This window comes from Scyliorhinus canicula, chromosome 16 (assembly GCF_902713615.1).
Source record: "Scyliorhinus canicula chromosome 16, sScyCan1.1, whole genome shotgun sequence".
Lineage (NCBI taxonomy): Eukaryota > Metazoa > Chordata > Chondrichthyes > Carcharhiniformes > Scyliorhinidae > Scyliorhinus > Scyliorhinus canicula.
Genome location: NC_052161.1, coordinates 73,797,850 through 73,822,525, shown reverse-complemented (window position 1 = coordinate 73,822,525; position 24,676 = coordinate 73,797,850). Strand labels below are relative to the sequence as shown.

The window sequence follows — 24,676 nt, the reverse complement described above, 5'->3', positions numbered from 1 at the left end:
GCAAACTTCCCCCGGGCAGTTTTCCTGCACTAGGAACCATTTGAAACCACCAGACTTGACCCCCACTAGAACTGACCACCCACAGAACATGTAGTCCAAATCGAAGCGCATCTCCCCCATCTCCCCACTCAACAATTGAAGACCAACCCAGCTCCGCCAGAGGTTCAACCATGCACCCCACCCCCCCTCCCCCAAGCCAGACCCATCTCCCCCGAGCGACACAAGGCCCGACCCCCAAGTTCCCCACTTACACTACACACTTCCCTTCTCCGTTGCTCCTCAAGGACCTTCAGTGCAGTAGAAAAGGGGGGCATGGCCTCAGTGCATCCAACTGAGCAGCCCTTCGACACTAGACTCCGGAACGCACTGCACTGCCCCAATCTCACCTGTTGGGAGTCGGATGATCGGGCGAGACAGGATAGAAAACAATTTAAGGTTGAAAATTAGGTGAGGAGTGGCTATCAGACTCTGGTTGGGTCTGAACTTCCTCAGAGTGGCAACGTTCTTGTAGTCATAGCAATTCAGAGATAAGTGCTGATAACTCTCCTGCTATCCTTCAAAATAGTGCAGTGAAATCTTTCACATCAGTCCATGAGGCAAACAGAGGGCCTCAGTTTAACGCCTCACCTGAAGGATGCCATCTCTGGGCTAGGCCAGCAATCCTTCAGTGATCCATTTATTTCAGAATCCCTAAATTTCACTGGTTAAAAGATATATTGCTGACTCACTCACCTGCCAAATATTCAGCAAGGTCCCACATGCCTTGTTATCATCTTGCACTCCCAGACATTTAACCGATAGAAATGTATTGAGCTGAATTGTGCAGTAACAAGTTAATCTACACCAAAAGATGCCCAGCTCGAGCTAATTCTGGACAATAATAATGAGTTCTGCTGTAAAGCCTTTCCTGGAAAATTCCTGCCCCTCACATGACTCCTAGTCACCTTTTAAGGTGGTAGGCCTGTCTGCCGTTAATTTGAGCAAGAGAGAACAGACACTCAGATAACCAAGATTTGAATGGGAAAGATTTTGTGAAAATTCTAACTCTCCGAGGAACGGGAAATGACATGACAGATCCATCACCGTCACATTGCTGAATTGGAGGAAGATGGGGGCAAGGTTACTCTCCTCTCACCAATGTCTTAAATACTCAAATATTATTTTGCTGTTGTGAACTGCCTTGGTTTTAAAATATGTACCAAGCTTTCAGATCCTGTGTATCAAAATTCAGTCCAGTGTGTGGACAGAGGGAATCCATGCCCTTTCACCCATCAGAAGATAGTGAAGAGGAGAAATTTGCCAAGGCTGCTTGTAGGGAACTTGTTCCAATGTTAAAAGTTTGTACTTCATTGCCAACATATACCTAAATAAGTCATTTAAAGATTAGGTGAATAGTTAATGCTTACCAAGATTTATCAATGAAGTAGAGGCAGAGGGGGAATGCTGGAACTTCCACAAGGCCGTACAAAGCGATGTTCAGGTAGCGATTGCCTTTCAATTCCCCCGCATTCAATGTCAGGCCATAATACACAAGGCTACAGACATACCTGTTCAATAAACAACCAGGGGCCAATCATTTAACTTTTTAAATCAACGACCCTAACATTTCTAACCCAGGCTTCATGAAAGCATAAAGGAAATAAATAATGGACAAAACTATCATTCAGCATACAGTCAGATGAGAGCAGGCCTCAAACGGAGGCTAAGGTCATCGGTGCACTGACAGGGAATAACTTCTTCAGATCCTGGCTTGGGGAAAGCAAAGTGACTTGGCTAAGAGGAAGAGGCAGCATTCGGAACACGATGGATGAAATAATAGCACAAATAAAAATAAAGAGGTATGATATGACAGTCCTTACAGAGATGGGGTTGCAAGGTGACCAGTGCTGGGAACTGAATATTCAAGGTTATTTGACAGTCCAGAAGAATCGAACAAAAATAAAATATGTAATAAAGGATGAGATCAGTGCAGTAGTGGAGTCGAGTTAAAGACACAATCAGATCAGATCAGACCTGATCTTAGATTGAATCCCGGAGAAAAATCAATGCACCAAATGGTATATCTTGCACAGGGGCCACAAGCAGGTGAGGGGGAAGAGAGCTGGCGACAGGGAAAATGAGTGGAACAAGTGGAAGTGATGTAGAGTGGTTGGTGAACATTGAGGCGAATGGCGAGTTATCTGGGAGGGAAGTAAGTGGGTTGTTCAATGGAATGGGCTTGGATTGTTCCTGCTGTGGTGTCACTGGATTATTACTGTCAATCCCGATTAGCCCCTTCAGAAGCTGGTAATGAGCCACCTTCTTGTGACACTGCAGTCTGCGTGCTGTTGGCACACCCAGGGAGCTCTTCGGAAGTGGCTTCCAGGTTCTGAGCAAGCTACTGAAGATGAGATAGGTCCATGTCAGGGTGGTGCATCACTTAGAGGAAAACTTGAGGTGCTGGTGTTCCCACACATCTGCAGCCCTTATCCATCTTAGAACATAGAACATAACAGCGCAGTACAGACCCTTCGGCCCTCGATGTTGCGCCGTCCTGTGAAACCCTTCTAAAGTCCCTCTACACTATTCCCTTGTCGTCCATATGCCTATCCAATGACCATTTGAACGCATTTAGTGTTGGCGAGTCCACTACTGTTGCAGGCAGGGCATTCCACGCTCTTACTGCTCTCTGAGTAAAGAGCCTCCCTCTGACATCTGTCCTATATCTATCTACCCTCAATTTAAAGCTATGTCCCCTCGTGCTGGACATCACCATCCGAGGAAAAAGGCTCTCAATGTCCACCCTATCTAATCCTCTGATCATCTTGTATGCCTCAATTAAGTCACCTCTTAACCTTCTTCTCTCTAACGAAAACAGCCTCAAGTCCTTCAGCCTTTCCTCATGTGATCTTCCCTCCATACCAGGCAACATTCTTGTAAATCTCCTCTGTACCCTTTCCAATGCTTCCACATCCTTCCTATAATGTGGCGACCAGAACTGCACACAATACTCCAAATGCGGCCGCACCAGAGTTTTGTACAACTGCAACATGACCTCATGGGTCCGAAACTCAATTCCTCCACCAATAAAAGCTAACACACCGTACACCTTCTTAACAACCCTCTCAACCTGGGTGGCAACTTTCAGGGATCTATGGACATGGACACCAAGATCTCTCTGCTCGTCCACACTACCAAGAATCTTACCATTAGCCCAGTACTCTGTCTTCCTGTTATTCCTTCCAAAATGAATCACCTCACACTTTTCTGCATTAAACTCCATCTGCCACCTGTCAGACCAGCTCTGCAGCTTATCTATGTCCCTCTGTAACTTGTAACATCCTTCTGCACTGTCCACAACTCCACCGACTTTAGTGTCATCTGCAAATTTACTCACCCATCCTTCTACGCCCTCCTCCAGGTCATTTATAAAAATTACAAACAGCAGCGGCCCCAAAACAGACCCTTGTGGCACACCACTAGTAACTGGACACCAGTCAGAGCATTTCCCACCAACCACCACCCTTTGTCTTCTATCAACTAACCAATTTCTGATCCAAACTGCTAAATCACCCTGAATCCCATGCCTCTGTATTTTCTGCAATAGCCTACCATGAGGAACCTTATCAAACGCTTTACTGAAATCCATATACACCACATCAACTGCTTTACTCTCATCCACCTGTTTGGTCACCTTCTCGAAGAACTCAAAGAGGTTTGTGAGGCACGACCTACCCTTCACAAAACCATGTTGACTATCTCTAATCAAATTATTCCTTTCCAGATGATTATACATCCTATCTCTTATAAATCTTTCCAAGACTTTTCCCACAACAGAAGTAAGGCTCACTGGTCTACAGTTACCGGGGTTATCTCTACTCCCCTTCTTGTACAAGGGGACAACATTCGCTATCCTCCAGTCCTCTGGCACTATTCCTGTAGACAAAGATGACTTAAAGATCTAAGCCAAAGGCTCAGCAATCTCCTCCCTAGCTTCCCATCCAGAATGGGGATTGCAACTTGGTAATTTGGTGCAGTGAGGTAAATCAGGGAAGGTAAGTGGAAAATCTAATTCTGCTGTTTTTCAGTTAAAAATGCAGTGTGTAGCTTAGTGTCTGATTGGTTGAAGCTGCCCCCACCCTAATTGCTGAGAGGCAGTTATCTGTCAATCACCTGAGGCCTGTTTAGGGGCACATTGTATTCTTCTCTTTGAAGTTAAGGTATTTTTTGAGTCATCGATTAGCTGAGGTCTGTATAAAAGACAGACAGAGAGCGCACTCAGTAAGCGAGCACTTTTCCAGGAGACACAGCCAGAGTGGGGATTGCAACTTGGTAATTTGGTGCAGTGAGGTAATTCGGTGCAGAGTGTGAGGAGGTGCTTTTTCAGAGGTGCTTTTTAACCCTGGTAAGTGACTGGTAAGTAGTTTTTCTTTTCATTCTTTTCATTGTCTAATTTATTTATTTTTTATTTTAAAATTGTTGTTCTATAAGTTTACCTAAGGTTTGAGACATGGCAGGAGATCCCAGACCCGTGTCATGCTCCTCGTGTGCGATGTGGGAGCTCAGGGACACGTTCACTGTCCCTGGCTCTTTCACGTGCAAGAAGTGTGTTCAGTTGCAGCTCTTGTTAGACCGCTTGACAGCTCTGGAGCTGCGGATGGGCTCACTTTGGAGCATCCGCGATGCTGAGGAGGTCGTGGATAGCACGTTTAGCGAGTTGGTCACACCGCAGGTGAAAATTAATGAGGGAGATAGAAAATGGGTGACCAAAAGAAAGAGCAAGAGTAGGAAGGCAGTGCAGGTGTCCCCTGCGGTCATCTCCCTGCAAAACAGATATACCGCTTTGGATACTGTTGAGGGAGATGGCTCACCAGGGGAAGGCAGCAGAGGCCAGGTTCATGGCACCGTGGCTGGCTCTGCTGCACAGCAGGGCAGGAAGAAAAATGGCAGGGTTGTAGTGATAGGGGACTCGATCATAAGGGGAATAGATAGGCGGTTCTGTGGACGCAATCGAGACTCCAGGATGGTATGTTGCCTCCCTGGTGCAAGGGTCAAGGATGTCTCGGAGCGGCTGCAGGACATTCGGGGGGAGTGAATCATAGAATTTACAGTGCGGAAGGAGGCCATTCGGCCCATCGAGTCTGCACCGGCTCTTGGAAAGAGCACCCTACCCAAGGTCAACACCTCCACCCTATCCCCATAACCCAGTAACCCCACCCAACACTAAGGGCAATTTTGGACACTAAGGGCAATTTATCATGGCCAATCCACCGAACCTGCACATCTTTGGACTGTGGGAGGAAACCGGAGCACCCGGAGGAAACCCACGCACACACGGGGAGGATGTGCAGACTCCGCACAGACAGTGACCCAAGCCGGAATCGAAACTGGGACCCTGGAGCTGTGAAGCGATTGTGCTATCCACAATGCTACCGTGCTGCCCGCGTGAACAGCCAGCTGTCGCGGTGCACATAGGCACCAACGATATAGGTAAAAAACGGGATGAGGTCCTACAAGCGGAATTCAGGGAGTTAGGAGTTAAACTAAAAAGTAGGACCTCAAAGGTAGTAATCTCAGGATTGCTACCAGTGCCACGAGCTAGTCAGAGTAGGAATGTCAGGATAGATAGGATGAATGCGTGGCTCGAGAGATGGTGCAAGAGGGAGGGATTCAAATTCCTGGGGCATTGGGACCGGTTCTGGGGGAGGTGGGACCAGTACAAACCGGACGGTCTGCACTTGGGCAGGACTGGAACCGATGTCCTAGTGTTTTCTAGAGCTGTTGGGGAGGGTTTAAACTAATGTGGCAGGGGGATGGGAACCGATGCAGGAAGTTGGAAGGTTGTAAAACAGGGACAGAAGCAAAAGGAAGTAAGGGGGAAAGTGCAAGGCAGAGAAGACATAGTCAAAAATCTAAAAGGGCGACAGTACAAGGTACAGTGACTGAGGGGAGCTCAGTGAATAGGCCCAGTAATAACAAAAGGAATAAAACTGGAGATGTTAAGAATCAAAACAGAGGTAAAAATCCAACATAAGTGTACTTTACCTGAATGCTCGTAGTATTCGGACTAAAGTAAATGAGTTGATGGCACAAATCATCGTAAATGACTATGATTTAGTGGCCATTACTGAAACATGGTTAAAGGATGGTCAAGACTGGGAGTTAAATATCCGAGGGTATCAAACTATTCGGAAGGACAGAGTGGATGGTAAGGGAGGTGGTGTTGCTCTGTTATTTAAGGATGACATCCGGGCAATAGTAAGGGATGACATCGGTGCTATGGAGGATAAGGTTGAATCCATTTGCGTGGAAATCAGGAATAGTAAGGCGAAAAAGTCACTGATAGGAGTAGTCTATCGGCCACCAAATAGTAACGTTATGGTGGGGCAGGCAATAAACAAAGAAATAACTGATGCATGTAGAAATGGTACAGCAGTTATCATGGGGGATTTTAATCTACATGTCGATTGGTTTAACCAGGTCGGTCAAGGCAACCTTGAGGAGGAGTTTATAGAATGTATCCGCGATAATTTCCTAGAACAGTATGTAATGGAACCTACGAGGGAACAAGCGGTCCTAGATCTTGTCCTGTGTAATGAGACAGGATTGATTCATGATCTCATAGTTAGGGATCCTCTCGGAAGGAGCGATCACAATATGGTGGAATTTAAAATACAGCTGGAGGGTGAGAAAGTAAAATCAAATACTAGTGTTTTGTGTTTAAACAAAGGTGATTACAAGGGGATGAGAGAAGAACTAGCTAAGGTAGACTGGGAGCTAAGACTTTATGGTGGAACAGTTGAGGAACAGTGGAGAACCTTCCAAGCAATTTTTCACAGTGCTCAGCAAAGGTTTATACCAACAAAAAGGAAGGACTGTAGAAAGAGGGAAAATCGACCGTGAATATCTAAGGAAATAAGGGAAAGTATCAAATTGAAGGAAAAAGCATATAAAGTGGCAAAGATTGCTGGGAGATTAGAGGACTGGGAAATCTTTAGGGGGCAACAGAAAGCTACTAAAAAAGCTATAAAGAAGAGTAAGATAGAGTATGAGAGTAAACTTGCTCAGAATATAAAAACAGACAGTAAATGTTTTTACAAATATATAAAACAAAAAAGAGTGGCTAAGGTAAATATTGGTCCTTCAGAGGATGAGAAGGGAGTTTTAATAATGGGAAATGAGGAAATGGCTGAGGAACTGAACAGGTTTTTTGGGTCGGTCTTCACAGTGGAAGACACAAATAACATGCCAGCGACTGATAGAAATGAGGCTATGACAGGTGAGGACCTTGAGAGGATTGTTATCACTAAGGAGGTAGTGATGGGCAAGCTAATGGGGCTAAAGGTAGACACGTCTCCTGGCCCTGATGGAATGCATCCCAGAGTGCTAAAAGAGATGGCTAGGGAAATTGCAGATGCACTAGTGATAATTTACCGAAATTCACTAGACTCTGGGGTGGTCCCGGTGGATTGGAAATTAGCAAACGTGACACCACTGTTTAAAAAAGGAGGTAGGCAGAGAGCAGGAAATTATAGGCCAGTGAGCTTAACTTCGGTAGTAGGGAAGATGCTGGAATCTATCAAGGAAGAAAAAGCAAGGCATCTGGATAGAAATTGTCCCATTGGGCAGACGCAGCATGGGTTCATAAAGGGCAGGTCATGCCTAACTAATTTAGTGGAATTTTATGAGGACATTACCAGAGCAGTAGATAACCGGGAGCCGATGGATGTGGTATATCTGGATTTCCAGAAAGTCTTTGACAAGGTGCCACACAAAAGGTTGCTGCATAAGATAAAGATGCATGGCATTAAGGGTAAAGTAGTAGCATGGATAGAGGATTGGTTAATTAATAGAAAGCAAAGAGTGGGGATTAATGGGTGTTTCTCTGGTTGGCAATCAGTAGCTAGTGGTGTCCCTCAGGGATCCGTGTTGGGCCCACAATTGTTCACAATTTACATTGATGATTTGGAGTTGGGGACCAAGGGCAATGTGTCCAAGTTTGCAAATGACACTAAGATGAATGGTAAAGCGAAAAGTGCAGAGGATACCGGAAGTCTGCAGAGGGATTTGGATAGGTTAAGTGAATGGGCTAGGGTCTGGCAGATGGAATACAATGTTGACAAATGTGAGGTTATCCATTTTGGTAGGAATAACAGCAAACGGGATTATTATTTAAACGATAAAATATTCAAGCATGCCGCTGTGCAGAGAGACTTGGGTGTGCTAGTGCATGAGTCACAGAAGGTTGGTTTACAGGTGCAACAGGTGATTAAGAAGGCAAATGGAATTTTGTCCTTCATTGCTAGAGGGATGGAGTTTAAGACTAGGGAGGTTATGTTGCAATTGTATAAGGTGTTAGTGCGGCCACACCTGGAGTATTGTGTTCAGTTTTGGTCTCCTTGCTTGAGAAAGGACGTACTGGCACTGGAGGGTGTGCAGAGGAGATTCACTAGGTTAATCCCAGAGCTGAAGGGGTTAGATTATGAGGAGAGGTTGAGTAGACTGGGACTGTACTCGTTGGAAGTTAGAAGGATGAGGGGGGATCTTATAGAAACATTTAAAATTATGAAGGGAATAGATAGGATAGATGCGGGCAGGTTGTTTCCACTGGCGGGTGAAAGCAGAACTAGGGGACATAGCCTCAAAATAAGGGGAAGTAGATTTAGGACTGAGTTTTGGAGGAACTTCTTCACCCAAAGGGTTGTGAATCTATGGAATTCCTTGCCCAGTGAAGCAGTTGAGGCTCCTTCATTACATGTTTTTAAGGTAAAGATAGATAGTTTTTTGAAGGATAAAGGGATTAAGGGTTATGGTGTTCGGGCCGGAAAGTGGAGCTGAGTCCACAAAAGATCAGCCATGATCTCATTGAATGGCAGAGCAGGCTCGAGGGGCCAGATGGCCTACTCCTGCTCCTAGTTCTTATGTTCTTATGTTCCCAGAGAATCCTAGGATAAATCCCATCCGGCCCAGGGACTTATCTATTTTCACACTTTCCAGAATCGCTAACACCTCCTCCTTATGAACCTCAAGCCCTTCTAGTCTAGCAGCCTGTATCTCAGTATTCCCCTCGACAACTTTGTCTTTTTCCTGTGTGAATACAGACGAAAAATACTCATTTCGCACCTCTCCTATATCCTCGGACTCCACGCACAACTTCCCACTACTGTCCTTGACTGGCCCTACTCTTACCTTTTTTTTTGAAATAATTTTTATTGAAAAATTTTGAATTTATGCAACAACAACGAACCATAATAAAATACCAAAAATAACAATAATATTAGCAATCATAAACATTCGCCCCACCTCCATGAACAACACAGCATTTTAACAACAACGCAAAGTAACACAATATTAAGTTACATAATAGAAACTACAATAAGGAACAGCCCCACCCCCCCCGGGTTGCTGCTGCTATTGACCAAGATACCTATCTTTGAGCCAGGAAGTCCAGAAAAGGCTGCCATCGTTTATAGAACCCTTGTATTAATCCTCTCAGGGCAAATTTGACCCTTTCCAATTTTATAAATCCCTCCATGTCACTGATCCAGGTCTCCACACTTGGGGGCCTCGCATCCTTCCACTGTAGCAAGATCCTTAGTCGGGCTACTAGGGACGCAAAGGCCAGGACACCGGCCTCTTTCGCCTCCTGCACTCCCGGCTCTACCGCAACTCCAAAAATCGCGAGTCCCCACCCTGGTTTGACCCTGGATCCAACCACCCTCGACACCGTCCCCGCCACCCCCTTCCAGAATTCTGGGCGTGGTTCGCTGGACTCCCCGAACATCTGGTGCACCTGTCCTCACCTCCAAAGAACCTACTCATCCTAGTCCCGGACATGTGGGCCCGGTGCAGCACCTTAAATTGGATGAGAATAAGCCTCGCACATGAGGAGGAAGAGTTGACTCTCTCCAAGGCATCCGCCCAAGTTCCGTCCTCTATCTGCTCCCCGAGTTCCTCCTCCCATTTAGCCTTCAGCTCCTCCACTGACGACTCCTCCACCTCCTGCATTACCTTATAGATGTCAGACACCTTCCCCTCTCCGACCCACACCCCCGAAAGCACTCTGTCCATCGTCCCCCACGAGGGCAGCAAAGGGAATCCCTCTACCTGTCGCCTAGCAAATGCCTTTACCTGCAAGTATCTGAACACGTTCCCTTGGGGAAGCCCAAATTTATCTTCCAGTTCCCCCAGGCCCGCAAACCTCCCGCCAATAAACAGGTCCCTCAATTTACTGATGCCCACCCTCTGCCACCCCCTAAATCCCCCATCCCTGTTCCCTGGGATGAACCGATGATTGTCACCCAATGGAGCCTCCATCGAGCCCCCTGTTTCCTCCTGATGCCGTCTCCACTGTCCCCAGATTCTTAGGGTCGCCGCCACCACGGGGCTCGTGGTAAACCTCTTAGGGGAGAGCGGCAACGGCGCCGTTACCATGGCACCCAGGCTCGTACCTCTACATGACGCCATCTCCATTCTTCTCCACGCCGCCCCTCCCCCCTCCATCACCCACTTACGCACCATTGACACATTGGCCGCCCAATAGTACCCCAGAAGGTTGGGCAGCGCCAGCCCGCCTCTATCCCTCCCTCGCTCCAGGAAGACCCTCTTCACTCTCGGAGTCCCATGTGCCCACACAAAGCTCAAAATACTGCTAGTCACTCTCCTAAAGAAGGCCCTGGGGATAAAGATGGGCAGGCACTGAAAGAGGAACAAGAATCTCGGAAGCACCGTCATTTTGACGGACTGCACCCTCCCCGCCAACGACAATGGCAGCATGTCCCACCTCTTGAACTCCTCCTCCATCTGATCTACAAGTCTGGTGAAATTATGTTTGTGAAGAGTCCCCCAGTCCCTGGCCACCTGCACCTAAGCGGGAGCCTACCGATTCCTTCCTCCTGGTCTCCAGGGTGCACCACAAACACCTCACTCTTGCCTAAATTTAGTTTATAACCTGAAAAGGTCCCAAACTCAGCTAGCAGCTCCATCACCCCCGGCATCCCTCCCACCGTGTCCGCCACATACAGTAACAGGTCATCGGCATACAACGACACCCTATGTTCCTCCCCACCTCGCACCAAACCTCTCCACCTCTCTGAATCCCTCAACGCCATCGCCAGCGGCTCGATTGCCAGTGCAAACAACAAGGGGGACAGGGGGCAACCCTGCCTGGTCCCTCGGTAAAGCCGGAAGTACTCCGACCTCCTCCCATTCGTGGCCACGCACGCCATCGGGGCCTCATATAGCAGCCTTATCCATCTAATGAACCCTTCACCAAATCCAAACCTCCCCAACACCTCCCATAAGTACCACCACTCCACTCTATAGAAGGCCTTCTCCGCATCCAGCGCCACCACTATCTCTGCCTCCCCCTCAATCGCCGGCATCATGATGACATTCAACAATCTCCGCACATTCGTGTTCAGCTGCCTTCCCTTCACAAAACCTGTCTGGTCCCCGTGCACAACCCCTGCAACACAGTCCTCTATCCTGGTGGCCAGGATTTTTGCCAGCACCTTGGCATCTACATTGAGGAGAGATATGGGCCTGTATGAACCACACTGCTGGGGGTCCTTGTCCCTCTTTAAAATTAACGAGATCAGCGCCCGCGACATCGTCGGGGGCAAAGTCTCCCCTTCCCACGCTTCATTAAGTGTCCGCACCAGCAAGGGGCCCACTAGGTCCACAAACTTTTTATAAAATTCCACCGGGAACCCATCCGGCCCCGGTGCCTTCCCTGACTGCATCTGCCCGATCCCCTTAACTAGCTCCTCCAGCTCAATCGGCGCACCCAACCCCTCCACCTGCTCCTCCTGCACCTTAGGGAAAGAAAGCCCATCGAGGAATCTCTCCATTCCCCTCCTCTCCCCTGTTGTCTCGGACCGGTACAGTTCCCCGTAAAAGTCCTTGAAGACCTCATTCACCTCTACCCCCTTCCGCACCACATTCCCACTCTTGTCTCTCACTCCAGCAATTTCCTTAGCCGCATCCCGCTTGCGGAGCTGATGAGCCAGCATCCTACTCGCCTTTTCACCATGTTCGTACACTGCCCCTTGTGCCTTCCTCCACTGTGCCTCCGCCTTTCTAGTGGTCAGCAAATCAAATTTAGCCTGCAGGCTGCGCCTCTCCCCCAACAGTCCCTCCTCTGGTGCCTCTGCGTACCTCCTGTCTAACTCCAGCATCTTTCCCACCAGTCTATCCCTCTCACTCCTCTCCCTGTGTGCCCGGATGGATATCAGCTCCCCACGAATCACTGCCTTCAGGGCTTCCCAGACCACCCCCACCTGAACCTCCCCCGTATCATTCACCTCGAGGTACCCCTCAATACTTGCCCGGACCCACCTACACACCTCCTCCTCCGCCAACAACCCCACATCCAACCGCCACAACGAGCGCTGGTCCCGCACCTCCCCCATCGCCAACTCTATCCAATGCGGAGCGTGGTCGGAGATTGCAATGGCCGAATACTCGGCCTCCTCCACTCTCGGAATCAGTCCCCGACTCACCACGAAGAAATCTATCTGAGAGTAGACCCTATGTACGTGGGAGAAGAAAGAGTACTCGCGTGCCCTCAGCCTCACAAACCTCCATGGATCCACCCCACCCATCTGGTCCATAAACCCTCTCAGTACCTTGGCCGCCGCCGGCCTCCCACCGTCCTAGAGCTGGACCGCTCCAGTGAAGGATCTAACACCGTATTGAAGTCCCCCCCCATGATCAGACCTCCCGCCTCCAGATCCGGGACCCGTCCCAACATACGCCTCATAAAGCCCGTATCGTCCCAATTTGGGGCATACACACTAGCAAGTAACACGTTCTCTCCTTGTAGCCTGCCCCTAACCATAACATACTTACCCCCCTTATCCGCCACCACCTCCGATGCCTCAAACAACACATTTTTCCCCACCAGAATCGTCACTCCCCGGTTCTTCACATCCAACCCAGAGTGGAAAACGTGCCCCACCCATCCCTTCCTCAGATGGACCTGGTCCGCCACCTTCAGGTGGGTCTCCTGAAGCATTGCCACATCTGCCTTTAGCCCCTTCAGATGAGCAAGTACCCTCAACCGCTTCACCGGCCCATTCAATCCTCTCGCATTCCAGGTGACCAACCGAATCAGAGGGCGTCCCGCCCCCCTCCCCCGTCGACTAGCCATAGCCCGTCGACTGCCCACCCCAGGCCAGCATCCCCTGCCCGACCCAGTCCCCACAGCGACAACACCTCACCTCTGTCCCCCCAGCCCCCACCAGCTCCTTCCTGACCCTACCAGCAGCAACCCGTTATTCCCCTTTCCCCCCTCCCTTCCCCCCCAGGCTAGGAACCCTCCTAGCCGCGAACCGTCCTCCATTGTACTTCCGTGGGTCAGCTAACTTCTGCTGACCCCGGAAACTCCCGCCAATAACCCGACCCCTCCCAAAGTGGGATCATCCCCCAATCTATCCCTCCTCCAGGCACCGCTCCAGCGCGGGGAAGAACCAGTTAAGGCCCCGCCTCCCCCCGTCATCGTCTCCACCCCCCAGCCCCGCAGTGCGGGAAACCAGAGGAAAGCCCGCGCTTTCGCACTGCCACACCACACCCTTCTGACGCAGCTCCCAAATACCAGCCCCACTCCATACCCCCAACCCGACATAGAATACAACAAACCCCCCCAACCCTCCCCGCAAGATACAAAACTCAAACAATGCCCCACAGCAAAAAAACATAACAGAACAACACCCCCATAAATAACCATATCAAAATTGCAAAAGTACAAAAAAAAAGATAACACAGCAACAGCAGAAACCAGCAATAAAGCATTACAACCGACCCCGCAACCCCCAATTCAAGTCCAGTTTCTCCGTCCGCACGAAGGCCCACGCCTCCTCCGGGGAATCGAAATAATAATGCCGGTCTGAATAAGTTACCCACAGGCGCGCGGGCTGCAACATTCCGAACTTTATCTTTTTCCTGTAAAGCACCTTTCGTCCGATTAAATCCTGACCGCCGCTTAGCCACCTCCGCACTCCAATCCTGGTAGATCCGTACTACCCCATTCTCCCAATTGCTGCTCTTCACCTTCTTGGCCCAGCGCAGCACACACTCCCGATCACTGAACCAGTGGAACCTCACCAGCACCACACGCTGGGGGTTCATTCTCCTTAGGCCTCCTGGCCAGTACTCTGTGTGCTCCCTCCAGCTCCAAGGGCAGATGGAAAGACCCGGCCCCCACTAGCGAGTTCAGCATCGTAGCCACGTAGGTTGTCAGGTCCGACCCCTCCAGCCCCTCCGCAAGGCCCAAGATCCGCAGATTTTTCCGCCTCATGCGGTGATCAAGCTCCTCTAAGCGTTCCTGCCACTTCTTGTGGAGTGCCTCGTGTCCCTCCACCTTACTCACGAGGATCCCGGCCTCCTCCTCTCGTTCAGTGGCCTGCGTCTGCAACTCCTTGATGGCAGCACCCTGGGTCGTCTGAATCTCCGAGAGCCTTCTGTTCGTTTCCTGCAGAGAGCTCAGTACCTCAGCCTTGAAGTCTGCAAAACAGCGCAGGAGAGCAGCTTGTTGCTCCAGGGCCCACTGCTTCCACTCCTCTGGAGCTCCGCCGGCCGCCATCTTGGATTCCTTCCCCCATTTGTTCTGGGGAGCTGCTGCCGTTTTTTCCCCCTTTCCACTCCGAGTTCGAGTCATGGACTGCGGGGAAAGTCGATCGGCACACCTTCTCCCACCGGGAGACGTCGAAAAATTTCCGTTTTGGGCTCTAAAAAGAGCCGAAAAGTCCGTTTAAAACGGGAGCTCCCAAATGTGTGGCTTCCTACGTCATCGCCGCCACCGGAAGTCCCCTACTCTTACCTTAGTCATTCTTTTATTCCTGACATACCTTTAGAAAGCTTTAGGGTTATCCTTGATCCTACCTGCCAAAGACTTCTCATGTCCTCGCTTGGCTCTTCTTAGCTCTCTCTTTAGAGCCTTCCTAGCTAACTTGTATCTCTCAAGCGACCCAACTGAACCATCACGTCTCATCTTCACATAAGCCTCCTTCTTCCTCTTGACAACTGCTTTAGTAACCCATGGTTCCTTCGCTCAACCACTTCCTCCCTGCCTGACAGGTACATACTTATCAAGGACACGCAGTAGCTGTTCCTTGAACATGCTCCACATTTCCATTGTGTCCATCCCCTGCAGTTTTCCTCTCCAGCCGATGCATCCTAAGTCTTGCCTCATCGCATCAAAATTGCCTTTCCCCCAGCAATAACACTTGCCCTGCAGCGTATACCTATCCCTTTCCATCGCTAAAGTAAACGTAATCGAATTGTGGTCACTATCACCAAAATGCTCACCTACCTCCAAATCTAACACCTGTCCTGGTTCATTACCCAGTACCAAATCCAATACGGCCTCGCCTCTTGTTGGCCTATCTACATACTGCATCAGGAAACCCTCCTGCACACATTGGACAAAAACGGACCCATCTAAAGTACTCGAACTGTAGTGTTTCCAGTCAATATTTGGAAAGTTAAAGTCCCCCATAACAACTACCCTGTTATTTTCGCTCCTATCCAGAATCATCTTTGCAATCCTTTCCTCTACATCTCTGGAACTTTTCGGAAGCCTATAGAAAAGCCCTAACAGGATGACCTCTCCTTTCCTGTTTCTTAACACAGCCCATACTACCTCAGTATTCGAGTCCTCATCAAATGTCCTCTCAGCCACCGTAATACTGTCCTTGACTAACAATACCACCCCTCCCCCTCTCTTACCACCTTCCCTGAGCTTACTGAAATATCTAAACCCCGGCACCTGCAACAGCCATTCCTCGCACTGCTCTATCCATGTCTCCGAAATGGCCACAACATCAAAGTCCCAGGTACTAACCCATGCTGCAAGCTCACCCAACTTATTCCGGATGCTCCTGGCATTGAAGTAGACACACTTTAAACCACCTTCCTTCCTGCCGGTACACTCCTGCAACTTTGAAACCTTACTCATAACCTCACTACTCTCAGCTTCTTGTGTACTGGAGCTACAATTCAGGTTCCCAATCCCCTGCTGAACTAGTTTAAACCCTCCCGAAGAGCATTAGCAAACCTCCCCCCCAGGATACTAGTACCCCTCTGGTCCAGGTGTAGACCATCCCGTTTGTAGAGATCCCACCTACCCCAGAATGAGCCCCAATTGTCCAGGAATCTGAAACCCTCCGTCCTGCACCATCCCTGCAGCCACGTGTTCAACTGCTCTCTCTCCCTATTCCTCGACTCGCTAGCACGTGGCACAGGTAACAAGCCAAAGATAATAACTCTGTTTGTCCTGGATCTAAGTTTCTACCCTAGCTCCCTGAATTCCTGCCTTACGTCCCTATCCCTTTTCCTACCTATGTCGTTGGTACCTATGTGGACCACGACTTGGGGCTGCTCCCCCTCCCCCTTAAGGATCCCAAAAACACGATCTGAGACATCGCGGACCCTGGCACCTGGGAGGCAACACACCAACCGTGAGTCTCTCTCGTTCCCACAGAATCTCCTATCTAGCCCCCTAACTATGGAGTCTCCAATAACTAATGTTCTACTCCTTTCCCCTCTTCCCTCCTGAGCAACAGGGACAGACTCTGTGCCAGAGACCTGTACCCCATGGCTGACCCCTGGCAAGTCGTCCCCACCAACAGTATCCAAAGCGGTATACCTGTTACTGAGGGGAACGACCACAGGGGATCCCTGTACTGACTGCTTACCCCCAGCCCCTCTCACCATCACCCATCTATCTTTATTCTTTGGCGCAACTACCTCCCTGAAGCTTCTATCTATGACCCCCCTCTGCCTCCCGAATGATCCGAAGTTCATCCAGCTCCAGCTCCAGTTCCCTAACACGGTTTTTGAGGAGCTGGAGTTGGGTGCACTTCCCACAGATGAAATCAGCAGGGACACTGGCGGCGTCCCTCACCTCAAACATTCTGCAGGAGGAGCATTGTACTGCCTTCCCTGACATCCCTTGGTAAGAGGGCACGGGATTGGAAGATGCTGTCGAAGGAGCTGTCGAAGGAGCCTTGGTGAGTTGCTGCAGTGCATCTTGCAGATGGTACACACTGCTGCCACTGGGATTTTTAATCAGTAAGGGAATCGAGAGTTATTGAGCTAAGCTGAGAAATTGGAAAGTGGAGTTGAGGATCATCACATCAGATCAGTCATGATTTCATTGAATGGCGGAGCAGACTCGATAGAGCCAAATGGCCTACTTCTGCTCTGATGTCTCATGCTCTTATATGTCAGTGATGGGCAAGTGAATGTTTATGGTGATGGATGGGTTGTTGCCAATCAAGTGAATAGCTTTTTCCTGGATGGTGTTGAGATTCTGGAGTGATGTGGAGCTGCACTCATCCAGGCAAGAGGAGAGTATTCCATCACACCCCTGATTGTGCCTTGTAAATGGTGGACAGGCTTTGGGGAGTCAGGAAGTAAGTTACTCGCCGCAAAGTTCCCAGCCTCTGATGTGCCTTTGTAGCCACAATATTTATATGGCTAGTCCAGTTCAGTTTCTGGTCACTGATAACACCCCTGGATGTTGATAAAGGGGGATTCAGCGAAAGTAATGCCATTGAATGTCAAGGTGTGCTGGTTCGATTCCTTCTTGTTGAGAAAGTCATGTGCCTGGCACCTCTGCGGCATGAACATTACTTCCCACTTATCAGCAAAAGCCTGGATATTGTCCAGGTCTTGCTGCATTTGGACATGGACTGCTTCATTATCTGAGGAGTCACGAATGGTACTGAACATTGTGCGAACATCCCGACTTCTGACCTTATGGTGGAAGGAAGGTTATTGATGAAGCAGCTGAAGGTGGTTAGACTGAGGACACTACCCTGAGGAACTTCTGTAGTGATGTCCAGGAACTGAGGTGATTGACTTCAAACAACCACAACCATCTTCCTTTGTGCCAGGCATGACTCCACCCAGTGGGGAGTTTTCCCGAATACAATTGACTCCAGTTTTGCCAGTGCTCCATGAAGCCACACTCGGTCAATTGCTGCCTTGATGACAAGGGCAATTACTCTCATCTAACCTTTGGACTTCAGCTCTTTCAGTCATGTTTGTTCCAAGGCTGCAATGTCAGGAGAGGAGTGACCCTAGCATAACGCAAACTGAGTGTCAGTGAGCAAGTTATTGCTAAGTAAATGCTGCTTGATAGCACCTCTTCCATCGTTTGACTGATGACTGAAAGTAGACTGATGGACAGCTAATTGCCGGATGCGACATGTCCTGCTTTGTGTGGACAGGACAAACCTGGGCAATTTTCCATATTACGGGGTAGATGTACTGGAACAGCTGAGCTAAGGGCGAAATTCTGTAGCACAAATCTTCAGTACAATTGCCGGAATATTATCAGGGCCTGCAGCCATTGCGATATCCAGTGCCTTCAGGTATTTCTTGATGTCACATGGGGTGAATCAAATTGGCTTAAGACTGACTTCTGTGATGCAGGTAGAGTGCGATCGGATCCTAAGGTGGAAGATGGAGCACGACATGGTTAAGGCAAAGAACCGTAAATTTCCGGGGAAGGGATGCACTGAGCAGTCGCATGAAAGGTTGCTCTCATCATGGAAACCTCAACTCGGGTGTTTTTATCCGAAAATTGACCAAGTCGACCAAATCCCCCACCCTCACCCAAAAATTGACCCTTAAGTCAACCAAGTCCCCCTACCCTCACTCAAAACCATCTAACACACAAGGAAATGGCCCAGAACAAGGGGGCAGAAAAGAGAATAAGGACAGCAAAAGCTGGAAAAGGAAGGCCAAGGCAGCGGACACCTGGAGCAAGTCGGAGCAAGACATGGCAGAGCAAACAGAGTCACTGACGCAAATTCCGGCCCATCGGGGGGGCGGGGGGGCTTTGCCAAGCACCCAGAGGTCGACAGGGCCCACAGGTCGCTCTGGTAGAGGCCCGCAGTAGGGGTATCATCGTGGGTCATCATTACCAAGCTCCACCAGTTCCAGGACAAGGAGCGAATCTTGAATTGGGCACAAACATTCAGTACTTCAAGTTGGAAGGGCACACGATCCACGTGTACCAAGAAATTGGGGCAGACCTGACTAAGTGCCAGGTCATGTTTAATGGGGCTAAAGCTGCTCTATTAAGAGCAAGGTGCAGTTTAGGATGCTGTACGCTGCACCCGGCCAAACTGTGGGTGGCCAATGAGAACAAACAGCGTTACTTCGCCACGCCAGGAGACGTGAACACACTGGTGCAGGGAAGTAAATGGAAAGTGGGGGGGGGACAACATTAGGTTGGGGGGAGCAGGAGAATCAGGGAATAGGAGGGGGTAGAGTGCTGCTTATAACAGGTCGCACAAGGCGATAGTTGGAGCAAAGGAATCAATGGTGGCCATCTTGGATGGCCCCCAAACAAAGGGAAACCCCAGAGTGCAGGGGCACATCCGCGTGTTAAGTATGGCTGACCCCGCGGGTGGGGGGGGGCAAAACCCGCCCGCCCACCCCCTCCTCCCCCAATCAGGATAGTCACCTGGAGCGTCAGGGGATTCAATGGCCCAGTGAAAAGATCCAGAGTCTTCACCCATCTGAAAAGCCTGAGGGCTGACATAATCTTCCTCAAAGAGACATCCCTTTTTGAAATTTAAAGTACCCAATTCTTTTTTTCCAGTTAAGGGGCAATTTACGTCACCAATCCACCTCACCCTGGGGGTGAGACCCACGCAGACAGGGGGAGAATGTGCAAACTCCACACTGACAGTGACCCGGGGCTGAGGCAGCAGTGCTCCAAGAGACACACCTGAGGGAGGGGTTCAAACATCCAAGGGAGATGGAGTTTTCCTTTTCCAGAGTCCACAAGGTCTACAACAGAATCGACTTCTATGTAGTGGGGAAAATGGTGCATCCAGGGGTGCTAAGAGCGGAATACTCCGCAACAGTAATCTCAGATCACGCTCCACGCTTCATGGATGTGAGGCTGGAGACGTGGGCTCTCCCTCTCGCAGCGAGGCATTGAACACTGGCCTAATGCCTCCCATCAAGGCTGGACACAGCCCTCTGCGCTGATAAGGTATTCTGTGAGAGAATGTCACAGGACATCGACGGGTACATATTCTGCAACTAGACTGGGGAGGTCTCACCCTCCGCATTCTGGGAGGCACTGAAGGCAGTGATGAGGGAAATTAATAGCATACAGGGCTCTCGGGGACAGGCAGGAGTGGGTGGCTTGGCAGCAGCTGGTCGACTCAATATTGGATGTGGATTGGCGGCACTCCACAACCCCGACCGTGGAACTCCTGGCAGAGAGCAAAAAAATTACAAAAGGAATTTGACCTGCTCTCAACCGGAAAAGCAGTAAACCAACTCCGCCAGACACGGGGGACCTTTAATGAGCACGGAGGCAAGGCCAGCCACCTGCTGACTCACCAGCTGAGAAAGTAGGCAGCCACGAGAGAAATAGTGCAGGTGAAAGACAGAAATGCCAAATTAGCCACAGCACCAGAGAAGACCAATGAGGCCTTTGCGATTTTCTATTGAGAGCTGAACACCTCCGAGCCCCAAAGTTGAAATAGTTCCTCGATGGGCGAAACATACCAGTCCTGGGGGAGGAAAGGAAGCAAGATCTGGAAGCACGATCTGGAAGCACCATTAGAACTGGGAGAAGTCACGGACAGCATTAACTCCATGCAGTCGGAGAGGGTGTCGGGTCCAGACTGCTATAAACATCTGCGGGAGATGTTCAATGCCTCGCTGCGAGAGGGAGAGCCCACGTTGGCACAGGTCCTTAAAACACAGATCACAAAAAATGACAAAGACCCACTGAGTGCGGTCCACCTCCATCTCCACATCGCGCAGGGCTGAGCCTAATGCAGCTAAAGGTGTTGCACAGGGGGCACCTAACCAGAACTCGAATAAACAGGTTCTTCCCGGAGGTAGAGGGCAAATGCGAATGGTGCCAGGGAGGCCCAGCCAACCATATTCTCATGCTCTGGTCCTGTCACAGATCTTTATTTAATTTAGAGTACCCACTTCTTTTCTTTCCAATTACGGGGCAATTTAGCGTGGCCAATCCACCTCCTGCACATCTTTGGGTTGTGGGGTGTGAGATCCACGCAGACACGGGAGAATGTGCAAACTCCACAGGGATAGTGACCCGGGGCCGGGATCGAACCTGGGTACTCGGCAATGTGATGCAGCAGTGCTAACTACTGAACCACCATGCCGCCCTGTCCTGTCATAAATTTCCAGGCTATGTACATGGTCATGAGGTGAGGGTGGAGCCGTGCCTGCTGGTGGCAGTCTTTGGGGTTTCAGAGCAGCCAGAGCTCTTCATATGGAGGGGGCAAATGCCCTAGCCTACGCCTCCGTTATCGTCCGCCGATGACTCCTGCTCGGCTGGCGATCGGCAGCGCCACCCAAGGCCACAGTCTGGCTGTCTCATTTGGCAGTGTTTCTCAAATTGGAGAAAACAAAATATAACATTCGGAAATCGGATAAAAGTTTCCACAAAACATGGCGGTTATTCACTAGACTGTTTCAAGGCCTGTTCGTGTTATACAATGGTGGCAGCTGATTTTCCAGGGACTGGCAGACAAGGGGCCCCATACCTGCGCATAGGTTCTGTATAGGGGAGACATACCTAACTGTCTGCCCCACATGATTTCTTTCCTGGTTACTTTTTCTTTGCAGCACATACTAAGTTTGCACATCCCGCGTCTTCTTTTTCTTTGTGTTTTGTTTGGTTGTAGATCAATATTAATGCTACTGTGTATTATGCAAGTTATTGTAAATAATGACAAAACCAATAAAAACATATTTTTAAAAGGCAAAGAACCATGACTGAGTGACAGAGTGGGGAAGCACCTGATGAGGAAAAGAGGTGGGAAGTAAGCCATGGATGTATTCTCTTCAAAGTCTCTCCTAAACAGTTTGCAGTAGCTCCTTACCCCACCATCGCAACCCATCTGAAAGAAAAACACCAAAGACAAAGAGACAGAAGTGGGGAAGGAAAGAAAGAGAATGTAGTAAATGAAATCATAAACAAGTAAACTGCAATTCCTTTGGTATCAGAAAGGAATAAATGCAATAATATGTTGTCCATTGGTTGCAATAAGTTTCATGTTATGTAGTTCATTCTACTCACAGGTGTTTTACACAGTAAATTTCAAAACTGGTATTGGAAGAATTAATTACCTTGTCACTTATCAATATGCAAATGAGTCCTCATTGCATTCATACAAAGTTTATTTAGAGTTAATGCAGTTTTAATTTTCTCCTGCAAAGTTATAAAATTTGAGGCAGAGAAGTTGAGCCTGATAAATGACCCTCTTGAGAAGAGTAGATTACGATATCTTTACAGTGCAAAGGTTTAAGACATTCTTCAGATCCACTTGACTGCACAGCGAATCTGCAAATCTCTGCACAAGGTCCTTTTAATCATCACTTACCACACATACATCAAGATGGCAGTTCTCCAGCGCAATGTAGGATATCTCACCAGGTCCATCACTCCATGAGCTGGCTGACCAACTCTCATTGTCCCAGCACAAGGTTTCAGTTGCACAAAGATCTTCTCATTCCCATTCCTTTGTGCAATGTATTGCAGCCCCTCCTCTGCTTCCTGAGTCCTCCCCTGAGAATATAACCACCTTGGCGATTCTGGAATTGTACTGCATTAGAAAAGAGAGAGAGAGTGAGTGAGTGAGTGAGTGAGTGACACAGAGAGACTGAGTTGATTGTAACAAACTGTAGTCCAATGATTCATTTCATTGTTCAATAAATCAATAACAACTCACTTAATTCAGTAAAATATCCCAAGGTGCTTCATATGAACATTATCAGACATAATTTGACACCATGGCATGATTGGAAACATTTGGGCAGGCAGCTAAAAGTCGCTGCAAGAAGGAGGTTTCACGCAGCATCTGAAAGAGAGGTGGCGAGGTAGAGAGGTTTAGCGAGGCAATTTCAAAACTTGAAGTCTTGGCAGCTGCATGGCCACCAATCGCGGAGCAATGAAAACCAGCGGTGCATAAGAGGTCAAAATTGAAGGAATCATTTTGCCGAATTCATCAACTCAAATTATCCATACAACCCCTGCAGTGTAGGAGGCCGTTCAGCCCACTGAGTCAGCACCAACATTCAGAAAGAGCACCCCACCCAGGCCCATTCCCCAGCCCTATTTCCCATTACCCCACGCATTGATCATGGCCAATCTACCCAACCTGTATATCTTTGGACTGTGGGAGGAAATTGGGAGCACCTGGAGGAAACCCACACAAACACGGGGAGAACGTGCAAACTCCACACAGACATCCAAGGCCAGAATCGAATCCAGGACGTGGCGCTCTGAGGTAGCAACACTAACCACTGGGCCACCGTGCCAGCCTAGTGTTAGAGTTGCAACAAAGTCACCTTCTGTGGTAGTGTGCCTGGGCAACCAACACCATATTTATTACTGCTTGCAGGACTTGCCGAACATAAACTGGCTGTTGTATTTGAATACATAACAGGCATTGCATTTCAAAAGTAATCCCTTGTCGTTAAAGGCTTTGGAAAGTCCCAACAATACATTAAGGTATTCGATGGATGCAAATACTGTTTTTTTAAATACAATGTAATGAAGAATTTTGTCTCGGTTTACTATATTGACTACTTTTAAAGATTAAGGGGTGATCAAGCTCAGGTATTTCAGATGATTGAAGAATTTGATAGGGTAGATAGAAACATGGAACATTTACATCACAGGAGGCACTTATTTAGTCCATCCTATCCACTATTATTCCTCAGAGCAGTGCATAATTTTGCACCTCCCTCACCCTCCTCAGTTCGACGGCACAGTAGCAGAGTGGTCAGCACTGTTGCTTCACGGCACCAGGGTCCCAGGTACGATTCCCAGCTTGGGTCATTGTCTGTGCGGAGTCTGCATGTTCTCCCTGTGTCTGCATGGGTTTCCTCCGGGTGCTCCGGTTTCATCCCGCAAGTCCCAAAAGACGTGCTGTTAGGTGAATTGAACATTCTGAATTCTCCCTGTGTACCCGAACAGGCGCCGGAATGTGGCGACTGGGGCTTTCCACAGTAACTTCATTGCAGTGTTACTGTAAGCTTACTTGTGACAATAAAGAATATTAAGAAAACAAATCCAACTGAGCCAATCTTTCTTCAAAGCGTAAATTTGCCATTCCTAGCAACATTAATGTAAAGCCTCCTCAGCAACCAGAACAGTACTACATTAATCTAGCTATGGTATATCTCGGGTTCGAGGCAGCTGCATCATAATCTTCCTTCTCTTACGTCTCAGCTCATAAAGGAATGTATCCCGTATGCCTTCCTAACCACCTGAGCTAACTGTGTTGCTACCTTCAGAGAGACTTCATAGAATTTACAGTGGAGAAGGAGGCCATTTGGCCCATCGAGTCCGCACCGGCTCCTGGAAAGAGCACCCTACCCAAGGTCAACACCTCCACCTTATCCCCATAACCCAGTAACCCCACCCAACACTAAGGGCAATTTTGGACACGAAGGGCAATTTGTCATGGCCAATCCACCTAACCTGCACATCTTTGAACTGTGGGAGGAAACCGGAGCACGCGGAGGAAACCCACGCACACACTGGGAGGATGTGCAGACTCTGCACAGACGGTGACCCAAGCTGGAATCGAACCTGGGACCCTGAAGCTGTGAAGCAATTGTGCTATCCACAATGCTACAGAATCCTACTATTTATTGTGTATTTCCTTGCCTCACTTGC

General features: G+C 49.0%; 1 protein-coding gene across 2 annotated transcripts in view; it reads right to left on the bottom strand.

The window, feature by feature from the left end:
* slc22a15 (solute carrier family 22 member 15) overlaps positions 1-24,676 on the bottom strand; it is an 83,402-nt gene that overhangs the window by 18,934 nt on the left and 39,792 nt on the right. Inside the window, exons 6-7 of one of the 2 annotated variants that reach the window (XM_038822336.1) lie at positions 22,374-22,595; positions 1,407-1,547 (exon numbers count right to left, since the gene is read on the bottom strand). In XM_038822336.1, coding sequence (XP_038678264.1) covers positions 1,407-1,547; positions 22,374-22,595 — 363 coding nt within the window. The remainder of the gene's footprint in view (positions 1-1,406; positions 1,548-22,373; positions 22,596-24,676) is intronic. The other variant, XM_038822337.1, reaches the window with a different exon arrangement.